This window comes from Anolis sagrei, chromosome 1 (assembly GCF_037176765.1).
Source record: "Anolis sagrei isolate rAnoSag1 chromosome 1, rAnoSag1.mat, whole genome shotgun sequence".
Classification (NCBI taxonomy): Eukaryota; Metazoa; Chordata; class Lepidosauria; order Squamata; family Dactyloidae; genus Anolis; species Anolis sagrei.
Window position 1 is genome coordinate 157,919,693 of NC_090021.1, and position 23,690 is coordinate 157,943,382.

At 43.2% G+C, this 23,690-nt stretch overlaps 1 protein-coding gene across 1 annotated transcript in view; it reads right to left on the bottom strand.

The window, feature by feature from the left end:
* The window catches only part of LOC132761984 (small ribosomal subunit protein uS19-like), a 92,184-nt gene extending 70,235 nt beyond the window's left edge, over window positions 1-21,949 (bottom strand). The window contains exons 1-2 of the mRNA XM_060755009.2: window positions 21,854-21,949; window positions 20,762-21,078 (exon numbers count right to left, since the gene is read on the bottom strand). Coding sequence (XP_060610992.2) covers window positions 20,762-21,078; window positions 21,854-21,949 — 413 coding nt within the window. The remainder of the gene's footprint in view (window positions 1-20,761; window positions 21,079-21,853) is intronic.
* Between the last annotated feature and the right edge of the window lie 1,741 nt (window positions 21,950-23,690).

A 23,690-nucleotide genomic window follows, 5' to 3' on the forward strand; every position in this document is an offset into this window, starting at 1 on the left:
TGATAAAATGCACATGCCAGTACTACCAAAATGCTTTATTGCCCTGCATGAGATAAGCTAAATTACATTCGCTCACCCAAACTATGAAGCATTCATTGATGGGAGCCTGAAGCATTTCTATTAGAAAACGGCAGGTGCAGGACTAGGAATTAGTAGATGGTTGCCATTTCAAGAAATATTTCACGGAGACTACCTTCTGTGTTTGACCTTCCCATTGAGCTGCTTATCAGAGCCAATAAAGCCCAACTCATTAATTAGAGTTGCCCTCGAAACTGAGGGCGTTTCAGACAGACTTTGAAAAGATAGGGCCTGCTGGAACACACACAAGAGTGGGCTGACTCAAAGGAGAAACAGGGTCATCTATGAGCTTAATAGGGCCCCATGCAGTGAGGCTGCTGAAATCCATTGCTACCTGCTTCAACATAGAAATATGCCAAAGTAAAAGAATCAAATGACATTTTCTCTAGGGGACTGCTGTTCAACTGGGAATCTTAAATGAGATACTGAGCAGTTGTGGTCAGAAATGCAGCAGCACACCAGAAATTCATAACCAGGTATTTTTGAGATTTATGAGACTGAAAGCCAAGAGGGCACCTGTACCTTTAATGGTTGTGTAGAAAGGGGAATTTCAGTTGGTGTTACTAAAATTCCCTCGTACAAGGAGGTGCTGATAAGTCTTTGGCTTTACCCAGAAAGAAATGAATAGGAAGATGAAACTTTACATTTATTCCACATACTCCCCACTAATATTAACACACTTCTTACATTGGTATTCTGAGTTCTGTAAGCCTTGCAAAAAGAAGGATTTTGGTTCTGCCTCAAGCCACTCATCTGTAGCAGCCATGGCATCAGAAATGGTGTGAAATTTGGTACCCTTGAGGTGTTTCTTCAGGTTTGGAAACAGATGATTGTTGGAGGGAGCTAGATCTGGTGAATACAGTGGATGGTCAACCAGCTGGAAGCCTAGCTCCACTAGTTTTGCCATGGTCACTTGTGCAGTGTGAGCAGAGGCATTGTCTTGCAGGAACAAGATTTCTTTGGATAGCTTGCCGTGCCTTTTGGCCTTCAGAACTGCCTTCAATTGGTCCAAAAGTTCACTGTCACTTCTTTCCAGGATGAAGAGGAAGCATTGGTGAACACCCTCTGGGTTCGTCCATTTAACCAATTACTGATCCACCTCACCGTAGTTTTGCCTAGCCCACATTGGACTAGTTTCCTTGCCAGAAGGTCATGGGGGACCTTGTCGAAGGCCTTACTGAAATCCAGCTACGCTACATCCACGGCATTCCCCGCATCTATCCAGCTTATAACTCTATCAAAAAAAGAGATCAGATTAGTTTGGCATGACTCGTTTTTGATAAATCCATGTTGACTATTAGCAATGACCGCATTTGTTTCTAAGTGTTCGCAGACCACTTCCTTAACAATCTTTTCCAGAATCTTGCCTGGTATCGATGTGAGGCTGACAGGACGGTAGTTGTTTGGGTCATCCTTTTTTCCCTTCTTGAAGATTGAGACCACATTGGCCCTCCTCCAATCTGCTGGAACTTCTCCTGTTCTCCAAGAACTCTCAAAGATGGTTGCCAATGGTTCCGAAATGACTTCCGCTAGTTCCTTCAATACTCTTGGGTGTAGTTGATCTGGCCCTGCCTGGGGACTTGAACTCATTTAGAGCAGCCAGGTATTCCTGGACGACTTGTTTCCCAATTTGAGGTTGGATGTCCTCTAATCCCTCATCCACTCCATCTTGCTGAGGTTGAAGATGACTTTCTTTTTGTGAGAAGACCGAGGCAAAGAAGGCATTGAGTAGTTCTGCCTTTTCCCTACCCCCTGTCAGCATTGCCCCATCTTCTCCTCATGCCTGCTAGCAATTGGTCTGAGGCCGAATTTTCACCATCTTTGTAGTCCAAAACACCTGGGTCCCACAAGTTGAGAACCACTGCCCTACTTGAATCCATTCCATATAGATTCAGGTAGGAGATCTATAGGGAGGCTATAACATTTGTCCTTCTTAAGAGATGGAAGAAAAATCCTCTGAAAGCAGCCTCAGTGCATTCACTTGCTGAGATGACTCATAAATACTGAACCACTTCTGAACTGGGCTGAAAAGGGGTTTGCCTCTTACTAATTCTACTTATCCTCCTTCCTGTGCCATCTAAGCCTCAACCCGCCTTCTCCAGTACCCTGTAAGTGCTATTGCAGCTGCACTAACAATGCTGCCTCCACAGATCACATTTATTCCTTCTTCATATTGACCCGAAAATTTTCCAGTGGAGTGTTGGCCTCTTCTGCAATCCAGCAAGTTCACAGCAACTCTTTATAGAATAAATTGAATATTGAAATTGAAGTTACAGAAGAATGGAGGCATACGTATTAAATGCACTTTCCATGGCTTGAGAAGCTAATATGCTTCTTGTGCACACCAATACATCAGTTAGAGGAAGGCCTGCTATTTTGTCTTTTGTGGTTATGTCCTTGTGGCAGTTTCTGATTTGCACCCTAGTAGTTCATGTAGAAGGCTGAATTTCTCAAAAGAGTTAGTGGGAAATGAGTCTCAGTAGGCTTCTATCTTAGTAAAGCTACTTGGAATTGGGCTTCCTGACACTGATCAATAACTTTTCTTAGCCTCTTTTCCAACTCATTTTCAAAATTTATTTCAGGTGCTTGGATCCCACCTGCCCATTTAAGAAAAAGGAAAAACTACAGCAGCAAATCATCATGTTACTTCTAGGGGGATAAGCAACATACAAAAAAATCTAACAAAATAGATAAAAGCAGGAAAAGTAGCATAAAAACAAGCTGAAATAACAACATAGTCCTAAAACATAAAAATTTGGTAGCACTCAATAGAACATTCAAGTCAGCTTGCGGATTATTTATATTCTTTCTCAATAAATGAAAAAAATGTAGGGTGATATTTCAAGGTCCTGAAACCTTATTTTTTATTTTCTGTACTTTCAAAAATGTTCAGAGCTGCATCCATAATTGCTATTATGGCACAGGTTCAAAGGGGATATATCGAAATCTCCCCAGATGCAAAGTGCCAGGCGCTACTAGAATACTTTGTCTGTGAAGAAATGTGTTTCTTTGTATGAGATTTGGCATTTCTGTCCTGTCATATTTCAGTTGATGTTTCTTTGCAATGTTTTCCCTTTGAGCTTTGCTGTGTATAAAATACGTGGGGTTGGAGGCAGTGTCATGTGAGCTTGGGATGTTCATCTAGCATGATTTTCCCCATCCTCCCTCCCCCCAAATACTCCCCCCCCCCATTCTTTGAAGGATGAGCTGAGCCTTCAAAGTGAGAGTTTTACAGTAGGAAGAAGGTGAAAATTGGCAGCAAAAAGTGGAGATATTTTGCCCAAGCAGGCTTTCATGCCACAGTCCTATCTCCCCACTTCATATCAATGTATACAGAGATGGGTGAAACCCCACAAATCTGGCTAGAATTAATTTGAGAAGTTAGATCTTTCATTTGAAAAGAAAATCCCCTGGACAATTTGGTTCATAGAATCATAGAATCAAAGAGTTGGAAGAGACCTCATGGGGCCATCCAGTCCAACCGCCTGCCAAGAAGCAGGAATGTTGCATTCAAATCACCCCTGACAGATGGCCATCCAGCCTCTGTTTAAAAGCTTCCAAAGAAGGAGCCTCCACCACACTCTGGGGCAGAGAGTTCCACTGCTGAACGGCTCCCACAGTCAGGAAGTTCTTCCTCATGTTCAGATGGAATCTCCTTTCTTGTAGTTTGAAGCCATTGTTTCGCGTCCTAGTCTCCAAGGAAGCAGAAAACAAGCTTGCTCCCTCCTCCCTGTGGCTTCCTCTCACATATTTATACATAGCTATCATATCTCCTCTCAGCCTTCTCTTCTTTAGGCTAAACATGCCCAGCTCCTTAAGCTGCTCCTCATAAGGCTTGTTCTCCAGACTCTTGATCATTTTAGTCGCCTTCCTCTGGACACATTCCAACTTGTCAATATCTCTCTTGAATTGTGGTGCCCAGAATTGGACACAATATTCCAGGTGTGGTCTAACCAAAGCAGAAGAGAGGAGTAGCATTACTTCCCTAGATCTAGACACTATGGTCCTATTGATGCAGGCCAAAATCCCATTGCCTTTTTTTGCCGCCACATCACATTGTTGGCTCATGCTTAACTTGTTGTCCACAAGGACTCCAAGATCTTTTTCACACATACTGCTCTTGAGCCATGCGTCCCCCATTCTGTATCTTTGCATTTCATTTTTCCTGCCAAAGTGGAGTCTCTTGCATTTGTCACTGTTGAACTTCATTTTGTTAGTTTTGGCCCATCTCTCTAATCTGGTTAAATTTTCCAAGCTGATCTTGAGGGCTTGGGAAAAAAAACACCATCTATACTAGCTTTTTCCAATAACCTTCCCTGTTAGCCCCTCCACCCCATCCTATTCTACAAAGTTGCGTTGATTATCTCTTTTTAATTTGGGAATGTAGCCTTCAGACAAAGTGGCGATGGTGATAATGCTAGCTACCTCATCATATTGAGAGGGGAAAGCATGGGTGACCATCCCTTTAAGAGTGGATAATCGCCCCTCTTATATCATCAGCCGTCCTGTTTCCAGTTCTGCCGCCTCATCACACTCACACTTGGAAACTTAAGAACTGGCAATACATTCATCTTATATAACAATCACACTGCAGCCTACCAAATTATAACAATGACACAACTACAGATTAGCTCACCAAAATATAGAGGGAGAATAGTTGTTGAACCAACTGTATGTTTACAAGCTAGGAACTGGGAACCACTGGAACTGTGAGACTTAAAAGAATTCTTTAAAAGGATTTCCGCTGCCACCATATTACTAACGAACAGGCTGAGGTACTATTGAGAGGTTGTTCAGTAACACACTCTGTGTTAGTCTAGTTTTCTTAGAGGCTGGTAAGAAGCTGACTTGAATAACACTTTTACCACAAAGGTATTCACACTGAGGCTGGTATAAGTTGGTAAAAATAACAAGAACTTTTATTGAACAGACTTTGATATTTCAGATACAAATGCTTGATGGTTTCAGTAAAAATCTGGCATACAAAGCTTGTGGTTATGTTTGAGAAGAGATCTTAAAACTTCTGGGTTACAAGTCTTAAAAACATCTGGGTTACAAGTCTTAAAAACTTCTGGGTTACAAGTCTTAAAGTTTCCACACAGAAACTTACTTCAGGAAATGAATCCCTGAAAGTAACTCCCACAAAAATCACCCTTAGGAATCTAGCCAAAACCGGAACTAGCCTTCCTTAAGCACCCCGCTGCTCCCCACAGTATTCTAGCTATACTTCTCTATAGCTATCCTGAATACTAAACAAAATCCCAAACTGCTCTCACTAACACCCTTTGCAAGCTTCAACTCTCAACTCTCAACTCCCAACTTCCCTGTTTTGATGTTTTATAATCCTTGTGGGAGGCTTCTTTCATGTCCCTGCATGAGGAGCTGGAGCTGATTGAGGGAGCTCATCTGCGCTCTCCCCGGATTCGGACCTTCGACCTATCGATCTTTAGTCCTGTGCCACCGGGGGCCCCTAGCTGTTATTCTAATGAGGCAGAGCTTGAAAAGGTTTAGGGTCTGTACATCTGGGAATCCATTATCCCATACTAGGTGAAAGATTCTTGTTGTTCATTCGTTCAGTCATCTCTGACTCTTTATGACCTCATGGACCAGCCCATGCCAGAGCTCTCTGTCGGCCGTCACCACCCCCAGCTCCTTCAAGGTCAGTCCAGTCACTTCAAGGATGCCATCCATCCATCTTGCCCTTGGTTGGCCCCTCTTCCTTTTACCTTCCACTTTCCCCAGCATAATTGTCTTCTCCAGGCTTTGCTGTCTCCTCATGATGTGGCCAAAGTACTTCAACTAAGATTCTACTAAGAGCTATATTCACAACACATATATATGTAGAAAGGGGGGAATTAAAGAAGGCATTTCCATTTCTTTGTCCACAAGTTCACTGCCTTCATATCAAAGTCCCGAAATGGGGTGAACAATAGGGAGATGTTCCATATATTTTTGGTACACACCACAGCAAGTGGCATGATAAGAATACATCTCAATGTTGTGGCACCAGTGTTGTGAGAAGCACAATGCATGAGACGACAATGTCTCTGACAGTGAAGGACAGGTCTCCATAGTTTGGAGTGTCTGGCGCTTTCCTCCCCCATTACAGCATTGTTTCACACATGCTACACACTACACTTTTTGTCAGTGAATGGCAGTTAGAGACTTACAATCCTCAGACTTGTCCCCAGGTGATAACAAAAATGTTTATTATTTAACCCAATGTGCCTGGCCTTACAATATACTGTATACTGCTAAATTTCATTACATTTCCTTCATTCCATTTTATAAGGTCATGCAATTTATTCTGCATAAATGAGCCATTCTTCTCTCCATTTACAATGGCTCCCAATTTGGTGTCCTCCACATTTCTTCAGATCTCTGTAACTTCCTTCTCCAAGGTCATTGCTGCATAAAAACAATCCCCAAAGAATGGCCCTGAGACTCAGCAAGTCATTTCCCTCAAAACTAAACCTTGCCTTTTTGGGTAACTTTGGCTTTTCTTTCAAATCTTGCAGTATGTGTGCTGTGGAGCATGAAACACTCTTGCCAGTATAAGTAATATTGTTCAATGGGATCATATATCAAGTACTTTACCAAAATGCAAATAGGCAAGGTGTTCTGCTTTGCCTCTTATTGAAAAGTTTAGCATGGTCTCCTCATACCGAAGCCTTGCTTTGCATCGGATCTTGCTCTTGTGTGTACATACAGTCTGTTGGATGGGAAAGTAGCGAGGGGGATAAAAATAACTGAGCTAGAGATGAGGATATCCCTAGTTCAAATCTCATCTCTGCCATGAATTCACTAACTCAAAGTTATGGTTTGTGGAGGAGTGCTTATCTGCAAGCTATTGGTTACCGGTCTGCAATGAAATTCTAGGAAAGAAAGAAACAATTGCAGCCAATGTACACAAATACCCTCCCAGGCCCTGACACATTAAGAAAAATGAAACCTGCAGGACCCCTAAACTTGATCAGGGTTTTGAAAGGACATCTTGTGGCACTGTTCACAAGAGCTAGCTCCCTCCCTCCCTCTCTCTATGAAGCTCTTATCTCTCTCTCTCTCTATATATATATAGTGTATATATATTTAGAAGGAGCTCTTATATGTGAGGTTCTGGGATATAGAAATCTGATATTCAAAAGGAACCTTTCCAAGCACTGGGCCATTTCTCCATAATCTCTCCTTCTCTCTATTGTGGAGAAGCATCTCAGTGCTTGGAAAGGTCCCTTTTAGATATTTTATTTATTTATTTATTTATTTATTTATTTATTTATTATTCGAACTTATATGCCGCCACTCCCCTGGGGCTCGGAGCAGCTTACAAGAATGGCTACAATCTAACACAATTTAAACACAATTTAAAACAATTTAAAAACACCAATATTAAAAATCAAAGGCCTGTCGAAACAGGTATGTCTTACAAGCCCTGCGGAAAGCTGATAGGTCTCGCAAGGCACGGACTTCAGGTGGCAGAGTATTCCAGAGTGATGGTGCCACTGCTGTGAAGGCTCTGCGTCTGGTTGCTGATAGACGCAAGGCCTTGACACTGGGAATTTCCAATAGATCTTGGTCCTCAGAACGGAGGGATCTCTGGGGTCGGTAGGGGGTGAGGCGGTCCCTCAGGTACATCGGCCCCAGACCATGCAAGGCCATAAAGGTGAGTACCATCACTTTGAAAGTGATCCGGTGCTCAATTGGTAACCAATGCAGCTGTAGTAAGATTGGTGTTATGTGGCATCTCATCGGAATTCCTGCAAGAAGCCAAGTAGCTGCATTTTGTACCAACTTGAGCTTCCGGATCACCAACAGAGGAAGGCCAATGTAGAGGGCGTTACAGTAGTCCAGTCTTGAGATGACCGTAGCCTGGATCACCGTAGCTAGGTCGTCCCTGGACAGGTAGGGGGCCAGCCGTCTAGCCTGCCGCAGATGAAAAAAGGCGGTTCTGCTAACGGCGGAGACCTGGGCCTCCATCGTCAGCAGAGGGTCCAAAAGGACTCCCAGACTCTTTACCAATGATGATGGGCGTAGTGCCTCGTCATCCAGGGTAGGTAGCTGGATGTCCCCACTGCACGGGTGACCCAGCCATAGGATTCCCGTCTTTGCTGGATTCATCCTCAACCTGCTGGCACGCAGCCATCCAGTAACGGCCTCGAGGCACTGATGAAAATAATTGGGTATAGAGTCCGGTCGGCCTTCCATCTTCAGCACCAGCTGAGTGTCATCAGCATACTGGTAACACTCAAGCCCAAAACCTCGAACCAGCTGAGCAAGTGGTCGCATATAGATGTTAAACAACAGAGGGGAGAGAATGGCCCCCTGAGGAACCCCACAAGATAGAGGGGACCTCTCAGAGACTAGGCCTCCCCTCTCCACTTGCTGTCCACGGTTGTGAAGAAAGGAGGACAGCCAGTTTAAAGCTGTCCCCCTGACTCCAGCAGCAGCAAGGCGGTGGGTCAAAAGATTGTGGTCAACTGTGTCAAATGCTGCTGTGAGATCCAATAACACAAGCAGTGCTGACCCGCCCTGGTCAAGCTGGCATCGAAGGTGATCCATGATGGAGACCAGCACAGTCTCTGTCCCGTGCCCCACACGGAAGCCGGACTGGAAGGGATCTAGTCCGGCTGTGTCCTCTAGGAATCAAATCTCCAAACCTTATAGCCACTGCTAGAAATGTTTTGGGCCTATAGACATGGTTGGCCAAAATAGTAACTTTTCCCAGTTTATCCAGGATTATCAGGCTCAAACTAATCATTACGGGAAACTTAATGACTAGTTGCATGTCTCAGCAATCAGACTTGCACACTAGATTTGTTTTTATATTGCTTTCAATTGTGTTGTTATTTGTTTTATCTGATGTTTTAATTGGTTAAAGTGTTTTACATGTGTGTTTTAATTGTAATCTTGGGCATGATCCTTGTAAGCCGCCCTGAGTCCCCTAGGGGAGATGGTTGGCGGGGGATAAAAATAAAGTTATTATTATTATTATTATTATTATTATTATTATTATTATTATGAATTTTTCCATGTCAGGAGTGACTTGAGAAACTGAAAGTCACTTCCGGTGTGAGAGACTTGGCTGTCTGCAAGTACATTGCCCAGGGGCTTCCCAGATGCTTGATGTTTTACCATCCTTGTAAGAGGCTTCTCTCATGTCCATGCATGGGGAACTGGAGCTGACAGAGGGAGCTCAACCTGCTTTCCCTGGATCCGAACCATTGACGTGTTGGTCAGCAATCCTTTCACCACAAGGGTTTAACCATTGTGCCACCTGCTTAGCTTCCAATACTCAATGACCAATCAAAAACAAATCAGATATCCTTGAAAGATACATAGCTGAAGGGAAGCGCATGGTATTTCCAGCAAATGTCTTTCAGCCCTTAAGGGAGCACTTAACACAACTGCTTGCATTTTTGGATTGTCCTATGGCAGGGGTGTCAGACTCATTTTCACCAAGGGCCACATCAGTTTCATGGTTGCCATCAAGGGGTCAGATGTAACTGTAAGACTGTATCAATGTGCTTATGTTGCCCTGGCACTGAAAGCCTCATGGGTCACATAAAATGACATTATATGTTATATTTGGCCCACGGGCTTTGCTTTTGACATGTGTGTCCAAGGAGATAGCTCTATAGAGACTGTCCTTCAAAATTTTAGACTACACCATGCATGGAAGATCTCTGAAAGGATCAATTTGACTTAAAGTGTTGTGACTCAGCTGGAGCCTCAGGAAGAGCAGGAAGAGGATGATGGGTTTCAGATTCCTGAAAATGTTCCTATTGTTGATACAGACGATGTTGATGCTGAAGACGAGGAATTCCAGTTTCCCATGGGAAGGGATGTTGTCTTAGAACATGTTTCTTAGTAAAACTTCACAGGTGCAGGTGGAGGAGGCGGGCCAGCCTGTGAGCTCTCTGCCTTCTCATTCTCAGGCTGCCGATTCCCAGCTCCAGGATAATGAGTTATTCGACCTTGAAGGCTCTGCAGATTTAGATAGGGTGGATCGCTTGCAATTCAGGGTTCGCCGTAGTACAAGGCTTGCAAACAAGAGAGAGGCTAGAGATCAAAGGAATGCTTTCATGCTGGAAAAGTATATTTAGAGAGCTGATTGAAGGCAACCTTTTGTCAGTGCAACTTCAGCGAACACCCTGATAACTTCTTTGGATTGCCTGGGCTTTTAGGCAATGCTTCTGGCTTCTTGATTTGGATCTTGGCTTCTTGGGACTCTGTCATGCTGCCATGGAATCTTGTTTGATCAATGCTTATGGATTATGCTTTATGTTATTTGCCTTTAGACTTTGAAAACTCTGCCTTTGCATTTAGGACTCTGTTTGGATATTGAACTTTTGCAACTTTACTTTTGTGTTTAAGACTTTGCCTACAAAACCTACAGCCTTGGTGTGTGTGGTGTTCTGAGTAAGGTGAATCTATCCTGAGGTGCGACATAAGGTATGATTTAAGAAGTCTCTATTTCTATGGCTGTCTTGGGTGACTTTTATCAGTTACTGTAACTATCCATGGCTGGAATTTTGCTTGTTAGTCTGAACTGGAACTAACTCACTCAATCAATGACTGAATGAGGAGTTGATATACTGTATAGGCAATTCCAGATAGGATAAACAATAAGATTTAGTATCTCTGACACCACCACCTTTCCATCTCTTGTGAATAATAATAGTGGTAAGCTCTTTGGAGCAGCTCTGTAGAGCAACAAGCAAATCAATTGTTCTGAGCAAATGTACTAGTACAGGTCATTGGACAATCACAAATATTTAAATAAGTGCTGCTGTTTCAGATGGCATTTGTGTCACACTATCTGACATTTTCAGCTCTCATAATTATAAATTAGTGCTGCATTATTTATAAACCTAAGCCAGCAACCAGTTCCTGTTGCAATCATGGATCATAAACTCATTTTGAAATTCGCACTTTTCCCATGGAGAAAATGCTACACAATCATTGAAGACTTGCTAGGAAATGCTAGGAAGCAGGTGTAAGACTTTATGAGGTAGATTACGTTTGCTCAGATTTCATTCTTTGATTAAGAGAGAGGATCCTAAATGAGCCATTCTGTCAGATTTTTTGATGTCAGAAGAGGGGCACTTTTGTCTCTCCAGATGTTTTGGACTCCTGTCGAATGGTAAGCCCTGTCAGCCCTAGCTTCTGCCAACCTAGCAGTTCGAAAACATGCAAATGTGAGTAGATCAATAGGTACCGCTCCGGCGGGAAGGTAACGGCACTCCATGCAGTCATGCTGGCCACATGACCTTGGAGGTGTCTATGGACAACGCTGGCTCTTCGGCTTAGAAATGGAGATGAGCATCACACCCCAGAGTCAGACATGACTGGACTTAATGTCAGGGGACTGCCTTTACCTTTACCTTTACCAATGGTAAGGTTTTGTGGGAATTTAAGTAAGATGTAGGAGCAATGATTCTGGCAATCCTCACAGATTGTTCTTGAACTACTATCTCTATGACAGTATGACAGAAGAGGGTAGGTGTGCAATACACCACCACCACCAACACCACCAACACCAACAACAACAGTAACAACAATGCAAATTTTAATCTGCCTTTCATTAGTAGATTTTAACTTGAATTTTATCTCTGTCATCTTATTATATGTGTTTTAAGAGTGTTTTATCTCTTGTTTTAATTATATTGTCCTTAGAGGTTCCCTGGCTTGATGTCACACCCTTCCATCAGCTGTACTCGAGGGCTGATACCGGAAGACCACCTACCCAGAGAGACCATGCCCCTGTGGCTCGGGCCAAATAGAAACAACTGAGCATGGACTCCTCCATGTTCTACAGGGATATTTGATCCAGACTCATCTTGCCTTCGCTGTAAAATTACCCGGGTCATTCAGGACAATTTTACACCGCCCTGCTGCTCTCAGGTACCAACTCAGTTATAACCTACTAGCTGTCCCCTGCCATGCGTTGCTGTGGTCCAGTCTGTTTTCCTGGAAAATAAAGTAATGAGATAGTGTTGGTTTCTAATATAGGCAATCTCTTTATGCTTGTGGGTAAACAGTATTCCTTGTTGTTTCTTTGCCAATGTTGATGTGAAGAGTGTCTGGTTTGTCTCCTCTAGAACTTGCAACATACCATAGTCCTTCTTTAAGGGTCCCTTTCAAATCTATGATACTATATTTGTGTGTGTGTGAATCATATCTATCTATCTATCTATCTATCTATCTATCTATCTATCTATCTACCTATCTGTCATCTATCTATCTATCATCTATCTATCTATCTCTATGACTGGATGCAGGCCTGTAGCGAGGGGGGGGGGGGGGGTTAGGGGTTCAACCCCCCCCCCCGAAATGTTTCCGATTTTTTTTAAAAAACCCAGTTTACTCATGAATTTTAACTGGTTAACCAAATCCCCATGCTAAGTCTATAAGATGCAAAAAATTAAGAGTCCCTCCAGAACTGCAAACACTATCTCAAGCAAATATTTATTTGTTTGTTTGTTTGTTATTCGAACTTATATGCTGCCACTCCCCTGGGGCCCGGAGCGGCTTACAAGAACAGGCTAAAATTGAACATAATTTACAAACAATTTAAAACAATTTAAAAACAGCAATATCAGAGATCAAAGTCCCTTCGAAACAGATATGTCTTACATGCCCTGCGGAAAGCTGATAAGTCACGCAAGGCACGGACTTCAGGTGGCAGAGTATTCCAGAGTGATGGTGCCACTGCTGTAAAGGCTCTGTGTCTGGTTGCTGTTAGACGCAAGGTCTTGACACTGGGAATTTCCAATAGATCTTGGTCCTCAGAACGGAGGGATCTCTGGGGTTGGTAGGTAAGTACATCGGCCCCAGACCATGCAAGGCCTTAAATATTGACAATTTATTCACACTGTCATTACTTGCAGCAATAGCCGATGTAGTGAAGCAACCAAGTTGGGTGTGTGTGTGTTGAATGCTCTCATTAAGGAGGCCAGACTTGGTGGAGGTGGTTGACAGGGGCGGAGCTGCAGGCTATTGACGGCTGCACTGTCCCCTGCTGTGCTCTTTGCTTCAGCCTGAGCTAGAAGGCAGGTTTCAACCCCCCCCCCCCCGTGAAATTTTCACCGCTCCCTCGAAAATTTCAACCCCTCCCGAAATTTGTTTCTGGCTATGGCCCTGACTGGATGGCTCTTTGTCAGGAGGACTTTGATTACATTTTCTTGCCCTGATGAAGGGAGTTGGATTGGATGGCCTTAAGTATTTTCTGTTAGTCATGGGGGTTCTGTGTGTGGAAGTTTGCCCCGATTCTGTCGTTCCTCTAGTATCTGTCGTTCCTTGAGTATTCATGCCAAGTTTGATCCAGATCCATCATTGTTTGAGTCCACAGTGCTCTCTAGATGTAGGTGAACTACAACTCCAAAGCTCAAGGTCAATGCCCACCAAACCTTTCTAGTGTTTTCTGTTGGTCAGGGGTGTCTTGTGTGCAGAGGTGGCCCTAGGTAATTTTCAACAGTAAGCAAACAGTATTTTGGCAGTCCCCCCCCCCCCCCCCAACCAATCACTGATATATATTTTCTCTTCATTGTGGGAGTTCTGTGTGCCATATTTGGTTCAATTCCACCATTGGTGGGGTTCAGAATGCTCTTTGATTGTAGGTGAACTATACATCCCAGTAAATACAACTTGCATATGTCAAGGTCTATTTTTCCCCAAGAGTGCCTCAAGAGCGCCCCTGGGCAAAATCAACTATACTGCAAATGCTTACTTTGCGTAATGGGTTGAGTTGCCCCTGCCTGTGTGCCAAGTTTGGTTCAATTCCATCGTTGGTGGAGTTCATAATGCTCTTTGATTATAGGTGAACTATACATCCCAGCAACTACAACTCCCAAATGACAAAATCATAATTTTTTGAGTGATGGTCACTCCTTGTGTTGTGAGACGTTTTGTTGCCAAATTTGGTGTGATTTCGTTCATTGGTTCTTTTGTTTTTAAGGTACTCATTATGCACAGAGCATTTATATATATATAAATATACATTTTAGATGCCTTGCAGTATGGATTGGCCTCAAAGTGGAAGCAGCAATTAGTCTGAGCTGTTCAGACATACAAAAACTGTAGCTGACATTTCATCAGACATGCTATTGTTGGTGCAATCAAATTTTACTTTAGCAAGAGCTACTTTTGTGAAGTAACTGAAAAATCTTTCCTTGGATCATGCACTGATCGAAAGCATATTTGAGGAAAAATGGTCTGTTTCCATAAAGCTATTCTCTGAGAGACTTAAAGAAATATGATTTTCACACTGCAACCTTGAGTGAATTTGAAAAGATGCTGGTCAATAGAATGAATTGTTTGACCTTCGTACTCAAGAACCTGCTTCTTCTTGTTTGTTTCTGATGCAATGTAGTCTCTCTTATGTAACCCAAAAATCCTATTTTCTAAATAATGATATATAAATTTGTTTTGGAAACAGGAATAACTTTTAAACGGCCTTTTTCAGCAATGCAAACACATTGGGGGAAAAGAAAACAGACCAAGATTTATTTCAATTCCCAAAAGTCCCTATTATTTTGCTTGTTCATATGCATCTCCTACTGTGAAAGCAGAAGTCTGTGAAGCTGTAGATAAGGGAAGATGCTGTCCCCAAATCCCGAGTTTGCCTTTCTTCCTTTGGCATCCTCCAATATTACACAACAGCAGATTCTTCTCAAAGCTCTACACCCTGGGAACGTGTTTATAATGCTACAAATAGTATGGGGCCAGTATAAATGGTCTTTGAAACTCCTCACAGCCGAATGATGGTGATCATGAAAGGGGTTGATAATGTTAGTGGGAAGATGTCCCCACTCAAGCATATGTTGGATTGATTTTGACCAGATGTATTTTGTTGAGTTCCCTGAATGAAATATGTCTTCTCCTTTGGGTAGCAACTCAACCAAAAGGAGGAAACTGTTGGGCTTCGGTGTATGTATATGTAGGAAATTGATTAGTTATGCCAGACTAATCTGATCTCTTTTTTTGATAGAGTTACAAGCTGGGTAGATGTGGGTAATGCCGTGGATGTAGCGTACCTGGATTTCAGTAAGGCCTTCGACAAGGTCCCTCATGATCTTCTGGCAAGGAAACTAGTCCAATGTGGGCTAGGAAAAACTATGGTGAGGTGGATCAGTAATTGGTTAAATGGACGAACCCAGAGAGTGATTCTCCCCAATGCTTCTTCTTCATCCTGGAAAGAAGTGATTAGCGGAGTGCCACAGGTTCCCGTCCTGGGCCTGGTCCTGTTCAACATCTTTATTATTGACTTAGATGAAGGGCTAGAAGGCATGATCATCCAGTTTGCAGACGACACCAAATTGGGAGGGATAGCCAGGGGCGGCTCAACCATTACGCAAAGTAAGCATTTGCAGTATAGTTGATTTTGCCCAGGGGCGCTCTTGACGCTCTTGGGGGGAAATAGACCTTGACATATGCGAGTTGTAATTACTGGGATGTATAGTTCACCTACAATCAAAGAGCATTCTGAACTCCACCAATGATGGAATTGAACCACATATGGCACACAGAACTCCCACGACGAACAGAAAATATATATCAGTGATTGGTTGGGGGGAGGGGGCAAAATACTGTTTGCTTACCGTTGAAAATTACCTAGGGCCGCTTCTGGGGATAGCCAATACTCCAGAAGTCAGGAGCAGAATTCAAAATGATCTTAACAGATTAGAGAGATGGGCCAAAACTAACAAAATGAAGTTCAACAGTGACAAATGCAAGATACTCCACTTTGGCAGGAAAAACTAAATGCAAAGATACAGAATGGGGGATCCCTGGCTCGAGAGCAGTACGTGTGAAAAAGATCTTGGAGTCCTCGTGGACAACAAGTTAAACATGAGCCAACAATGTGATGTGGCGGCAAAAAAAGCCAATGGGATTTTGGCCTGCATCAATAGAAGTATAGAGTCTAGATCTAGGGAAATCAAGCTACCCCTCTATTCTGCTTTGGTTAGATCACACTTGGAATATTGTGTCCAATTCTGGGCACCACAATTCAAGAGAGATATTTACAAGCTGGAATGTGTCCAGAGGAGGGCGACTAAAATGATCAAGAGTCTGGAGAATAAGCCCTATGAAGAGCGGTTAAAAGAGCTGGGCATGTTTAGCTTGAAGAAGAGAAGGCTGAGAGGAGATATGATAGCCATGTATAAATATGTGAGAGGAAGTCACAGGGAGGAGGGAGCAGGCTTGTTTTCTGCTTCCTTGGAGACTAGGACGCGGAACAATGGCTTCAAACTACAAGAAAGGAGATTCCATCTGAACATGAGGAAGAACTTCCTGACTGTGAGAGCCATTCAGTGGTGGAAATCTCTGCCCCAGGATGTGGTGGAGGCTCCTTCTTTGGAAGCCTTTAAAAAGAGGTTGGATAGCCATCTGTCAGGGGTGATTTGAATGCAATATTCCTGCTTCATGGCAGGGGGTTGGACTGGATGGGCCCATGGCCCAACTCTTTGATTCTATGATTCTATAGGGCTAGGGTTAAGGTTGCTAGGGCTTTGGGCAGCAGCAGCGCATGGAGGGGGGGGGGGTGGATAAAAGAGGCTAATTTGTGCCAACAAACTGACTGGAGGTGGTAGACAGCTGAGTTCACTATTTACATAAAATCTTATGTCCCTTTGTTTTGTCTGAAACCTGTGTGTGTGTGTGTGTGTTTTGGGTGTGGGGAGATGAGATGATTGTAGAGCAATAATCCTGCAAAAGCTCAGCCTGCCTCTATGCTCTCTTTGCTGTTTGCGGCACTGGTGCACCCTTCAAATGAAATGACTACAGATTTAAATCCAAGAGGGTAGATTTCAACCCACAAAATATTTACAACCTTCCCCTCCTTTCCATTTAAAACATTTTAAATACAGGACAGAAATGTGTCCTTTAATCTGTTATATCAGGTTCCAAATACGTCGCTGCAGTGTATGAAAGATAGACTGCATGCTGCACAGTACTTGAGCTTTCATCTGCCTCCTTTGATAGGGATGGGAATCTAACCTTTCATCCAGAGAATGGACTTACAGAGACTTGGGAAGGCACCTGAACCTTGGACCTGAATGCAAACATTGTCAAAATGGGGAGTGGCTGACCAAAGGTAAATAAGGGCTTGACACAAAGAATTTGCTCAGTATTTTAGTTAGGCAGTGAACCACATGAAAATAAACTGAGAAGCCATGTATTGATCATTAACTAGAAGGGGGTGGGATAGGGTGAAGAAGTAAAAATAATATTTCTTATAAAGAAATATTATTGGGAAAAAATCCAGCCTCTGAAAATTCATGGAATATATATAGAATCATAGCATTCAAAGCACCCCCGACAGATGGCCATCCAGCCTCTGTTTAAAAGCTTCTAAAGAAGGAACCTCCACTACACTCCAGGGCAGAGAGTTCCACTGCTAAACAGCCCTCACAGTCAGGCAGTTCTTCCTAATGTTCAGATGGAATCTCCTCCTCTGTAGTTTGAAGCCATTGTTTCGCATGCTAGTCTCCAGGGCAGCAGAAAACAAGCTTGCTCCATCCTCCCTATGAATTCCTCTCACATATTTATATATGGCTATCATGTCTCCTCTCAGCCTTCTCTTTTTCAGGCTAAACATGCCCAGTTCTTTAAACCACTCCTCATAGGGCTTGTTCTCCAGACCCTTGATATAAACGAATGCATCCCTGTCTACCAGGAGTCTAGGCCCTGTGAATTATCATACTGCATGTTCTCTTTTGCACAAATCTATATAAATAAAAATGTAATGTTCATTTGTGGGATTAACATATCTCAGAAACCACTGGACAAATTGAGACAAAATTTTGACACAATACACCTAACAGCCCAATGAGTGTTCATCACCCTCAAAACATACAACCCCCCCCCCCCAGCAGAATGGACTTAAAAAAACCCAAAATACACCATATATACATATACACATATACTCATATACATATACTCATATACATACCAGGCATGTAGCCGGGGGGGGGGGGGGCTCTTGGGGGGCTTCAGCCCCCCCCCCCAATTCTCATGGTGGTTCACGAAAAGGCCTTACAGGTGCATTATTTAAACTGTTATGTTTATTCATATCATGATCTGATCACCATACTCAATATATCCCATATGCATGGGGGTATTGGGGTAATGATACAAAAGGTTTGCTAGGCTAGACCCTCTTTCACTCAGACTCAGCCCTCCCCCCCCATCGAAATCCTGGCTACGGGTCTGATTTTACATACACACATGTATATATATATACACAAGCACACACAAATATACACACATATATACATACACAGATATATACATATACACATTAAAAACGATCTTGACAGATTAGAGAGATGGGCCAAAACTAACAAAACGAAGTTCAACAGTGACAAATGCAAGACACCCCACTTTGGCAGGAAAAACGAAATGCAAAGATACAGAATGGGGGACAATGCCTGGCTCGAGAGCAGTATGTGTGAAAAACATCTTGGAGTCCTCGTGGACAACAAGTTAAACATGAGCCAACAATGTGATGTGGCGGCAAAAACAGCCAATGGGATTTTGTCCTGCATCAATAGGAGCATAGTGTCTAGATCCAGGGAAGTAATGCTACCCCTCTATTCTGCCTTGGTTAGACCACACCTGGAATATTGTGTCCAATTCTGGGCACCACAATTCAAGAGAGATATTGACAAGCTGGAATGTGTCCAGAGGAGGGCGAATAAAAAGATCAAGGGTCTGGAGAACAAGCCCTATGAAGAGCGGCTTAAAGAGCTGGGCATGTTTAGCCTGAAGAAGAGAAGGCTGAGAGGAGATATGATAGCCATGTATAAATATGTGAGAGGAAGCCACAGGGAGGAGGGAGCAAGCTTGTTTTCTGCTTCCTTGGAGACTAGGACATGAACAATGGCTTCAAACTACAGAGAAGGAGATTCCATCTGAACATTAGGAAGAACTTCCTGACTGTGACAGCCGTTCAGTAGTGGAACTCTCTGCCCCGGAGTGTGGTGGAGGCTCCTTCTTTGGAAGCTTTTAAACAGAGGCTGGATGGCCATCTGTCAGGGGTGATTTGAATGCAATATTCCTGCTTCTTGGCAGGGGGTTGGACTGGATGGCCCAGGAGGTCTCTTCCAACTCTTTGATTCTATGATTCTACATGCATGCATACATACATGCACACATATATACATATACAAATGCATACAAATATACATATACACATATATACACACAAATATGCATATAGATAAGCACACACATATATACATACACATATATAAACACACAAATATATACACACACATATATGCATACACACAAACGCAAACACACATATATACACATGTACACAAATATATACACACATATAAACACATTTATACACACACAAAACACATATATACAGACTTGGCCACAGGAACGCATGGCAGGGGACGGCTAGTATCTTCTAATTTTCCCAAAACCAAGTCTGTTTATGGCTAGTAGACCAGACATAAGTTGGGGCACCCACAAAAATGTGTCAGTAGTTCCCAGAAAACAAGGACTGTTTCTTGTGAAAATAGAGTAATATGCAATCCATGAAATTATATGTTCTCCATAGCTATAAGGGAGTGCTTGCCCTTATTTTGCATTAGGCCAGTCTGTTACTACATCTCTCAGTGGTATTGCTATTGCTATTGCTTTGATTTCTGTTTGTCCAACACGAGATGCAATTAAGTAAACAAATGACTAACTGATTTCATAAATTAGAACTGGATTGAAAAGGGCAGTTGAAATGCTTAAACTGAGAAGCTGTTCAAAATATTCTCTCGAAACAGGATTCTAATTTTATCTAACTATGGACACCGAATTTACAAATAAACAAACATAATTTAAAATATAAAAAGAAGGTGGTGGAAATGTTTTGGAAAGTATTAAAATGGAACAAGTAATTCCAAAACCAGCGGGGTGTCTTGCATCTTTGAACAGGATGAATGGGTGGATGGACAGCAATAGGAAAATGTCTCCTGTGACCTTTTAACACTTTTTTTTGTGGCGTGTGTTCAGCTTTGAGATATATTTATCTCCTTGAAATGCAAACCATAACTAAGAAGATGGACTTGTCTCAAAATTCATCCTATTTTAATTGTGTGTGGGTTTAATTTAAACTGAAGACAGCCAGAGATAGAAGACTAATTTACAATACCAGCAAGACATTTTTTGTGAGCAATTACGAGACCTGCTGCTCTATCTTCAAAAGAGAAGAAGAAATAGTAAAGGAAGGGAAAGAATGGAGATAACAGACATGTTCTCTCTCTTCAAAATGCTCTCTACCACATAAATCTCAAGAATAAGTTGTAGCTAACTACCCAATGGAAGCCCTCCCTCCTAGTAATGATAGGATTGCTAGGAGGGATTTACAAAAACATGCAAATATGAAAAACACCCAGAGAACAAGTATCATATAGTGATGTAGTGTTGGTATAGAACACTAGAAGACTAGGGTTGGAAAACCCACTTGGCCAGGGAAACTCATATGGGAAGTCATATTCTCTCTTCTTTTTTTTTGAAGGTACAAATATTTAATTTATTTGCGCAGTGTGACATTAGGACTGAATAATAATAATACTGGGTCTGAACCCTCCGTCTCCCTAGAGGAATTGTACTTTTGCAACTCTCAAAGAGAGCACAAAGAACCAAGGACTGGGGATGCCCCTTTATTGAGACACACCCAAGAGGGATGAAGTGAGATGAGTGGGTGGCCCCAATTCTTGGCCGGCCGTGCTTCACTGGCTTGTAGGTGATGGAGAACTCCCCCAGGTAGTCGCCAATCATCTCAGGCTTGATCTCCACCTGGTTGAAGGTCTTCCCATTGTAGATTCCCACCATGCTGCCCACCATCTCGGGGAGGATGATCATGTCTCGCAGGTGGGTCTTGACCACCTTGGGCTTTTCCATCAACGGGGCCTCCTTCTTGGCCTTACGCAGGCGCTTCAGAAGGGAGTGCTGCTTGCGATGGCGCTGGCAGGCTCTGTAGAGCTGCACTAGCTGTTCATAGGTGTTCTAGAACAGCTGTACCAGGAGCTCCAAATTTGTTTGCTTTGCATTGAATGTTTGTTTGTAGTCCTAAGTCTCAGGGACTCTGCAGATAGGTGGATTCTTTTGGCTGCAGTCATAGGGCAGGCCACCTGTCCGTCATCGTTAAGTTTTGGTCCTGCCCCTTGCTCAGGGCAACTGGGAAGGGAAGTGGGCCATTTTGTTAGTTAGTCTCAGCCAGGTTAGCTTATGTATAGGATGTGTGTAACTTCCCCTGTACAAAAGCTTCAACCTTTAAGAACTCCAGGGAAGCATTCCTACAGCTTTAAGAACTCCAGGGAAGCATTCCTACAGCTTTAAGAATTTCCAGGAAAACAGCCTTAAAGACTAAAGAACTCCAGCTGGAGAATATCCACTGCCTTGCTGGTAGGTCCACTTGGTGTCCGAGAAGCAGATCGGCCCGGTAGCGGAGCCCACATCAGTGAGGGTTGGATTTCAGTCAGCCTGGGAGAAGTTAAAAAGGGGAATTTTCCTTTAAAGAAAAAGTTATTGAAGATAGTGCCTGTCCCCTGTGGACAAGATTGAGAGAGCCAATAGTTTATCAAGAAAGCCTTGAAGTACCTGTTTGATTTCATTAATAAAAGACTTTGTTTTACTTCTCAAGCCATCTGAAGGTTCTTTGTAGTGGAAACCACTGAGAACTTCTCCTTGGGCCCCTGGCTTCCCGCTGGGCAAAGGTTACACATCCTGTTTTTAAAGCCAACCAAATACAGGCCCAGCGCGCGACAGAACAATAAGACATGTCGAGGAGCTGTTCCAGATCAACGCCCCGGTACGTGAACTTCTGGGAGGTCCGCTTCTTCTTCTGCTTCACTTTTGCCATCTTGGCTTCAGTCTTCTCAGGGAAAAGTCATATTCTCTTAGGACTTTATCATATTAGCTAGTTGAAGCATCCCACTTTGCCACCAATACAAAGGGCAACTGGGGTGAATCTGTCACCCTATGTGCTGCTCCCTTGTAGTAACACTACTCCCATCACATGGAGGAACAGTCACCCCAGAAGCCTCCCATGTTGAGGAGAAAGCATTGTACAATTCTTGACCCTCTAGTTGGAGAAGGGGCCTCCACAGGAAGTTCCCTTATATCATGTGATAGGCGGTGGGCCCATCCATCCTCCAACTAGAGTGGAAGCATTGTAGGATGCTTCCAAAAGTAAAAGTGATGAGTTCATATGTCTCAGAAAAGGAAAAAGGCAAACCTTGTCCAAACAAATCCTGTCCAATTCTGGGCACCACAATTCAAGAAAGATATTGACAAGCTGGAGTGTGTCCAGAGGAGGGCGACTAAAATGATCAGGGGTCTGGAGAACAAGCCCTATGAGGAGTGGCTTAAGGAGCTAGGCATGTTTAGCCTGAAGAAGAGAAGGATGAGAGGAGATATGATAGCCATGTATAAATATGTGAGAGGAAGCCACAGGGAGGAGGAAGCAAGCTTGTTTTCTGCTTCCCTGGGGACTAGGATGCGAAACAATGGCTTCAAACTACAAGAAAGGAGATTCCATCTGAACATGAGGAAGAACTTCCTGACTGTGAGAGCCGTTCAGCAGTGGAACTCTCTGCCCTGGAGTGTGGTGGAGGCTCCTTCTTTGGAAGCTTTTAAACAGAGGCTGGATGGCCATCTGTCAGGGGTGATTTGAATGCAGTATTCCTGCTTCTTGGCAGAATGGGGTTGGACTGGATGGCCCAGGAGGTCTCTTCCAACTCTTTGATTCTATGATTCTACGATTCTATGAAAGCATCTGATTTGATTTCAATATGGTAATTTTCTTATTACTGTACCTCCTTCTCTGCCTCTCAGATCCCGCACTTGCGCACCTGCACCACTTCACTGCAGTCTTCAGGAGCGAGATCTGAGAGGCAGAGGAGGAGGTATGGTAATAGGATACAAGGGCGGCCAGACAGGTAAAAGAGGTGTGTTTTTCTGGGCCCAGAGCCACTCTATCTCTTTTTTCCATACCCCGGGTGCCTACAGCTTTACTTACCCCTTCCCGGTGAGGTGCCCCTTCACCACATCATCGGGACTGCATTAAGTCCATGAATCCTGATGAATGGATTTTCTTCTACCATACTTGTACAGCGTCGCCCTTAATGCTTTCATACAGTCGCTGCATACGGCAGGGACACGGCCACTGCCATTTTTGAGCTCCCCCTACAATACGCGGCAACCACAGATTCTCCAATCCAGATTGGAAGTTTCAGCACCCGCTCTATAAGACGACTCTTGGCGTATAAGACTATTCCCACATATAAGACGACTCCCGGCGTATAAGACTATTCCCACATATAAGTCGACTCCCTTGCTTATATTCCAGCGTATAAGACGACTCCCACATATAAGATGACCCCCGACTTTTGAGAAGGTTTTCTTGGGTTAAAAAGTAGTCTTATACACCAGAATATATGATAGCATCTTCTACACTAGGAGTCAAGATGGCCATAAAATATAGCTACTGTTTCATTGAGAGTAAGGGGTTAAACTAGTAATGAGTTCTACGGTGTCTGTCTGGATATGGTGATCATGTGTTTTGAAGACTTCCTAGTGTGAATGCAAGCCATATACATGTA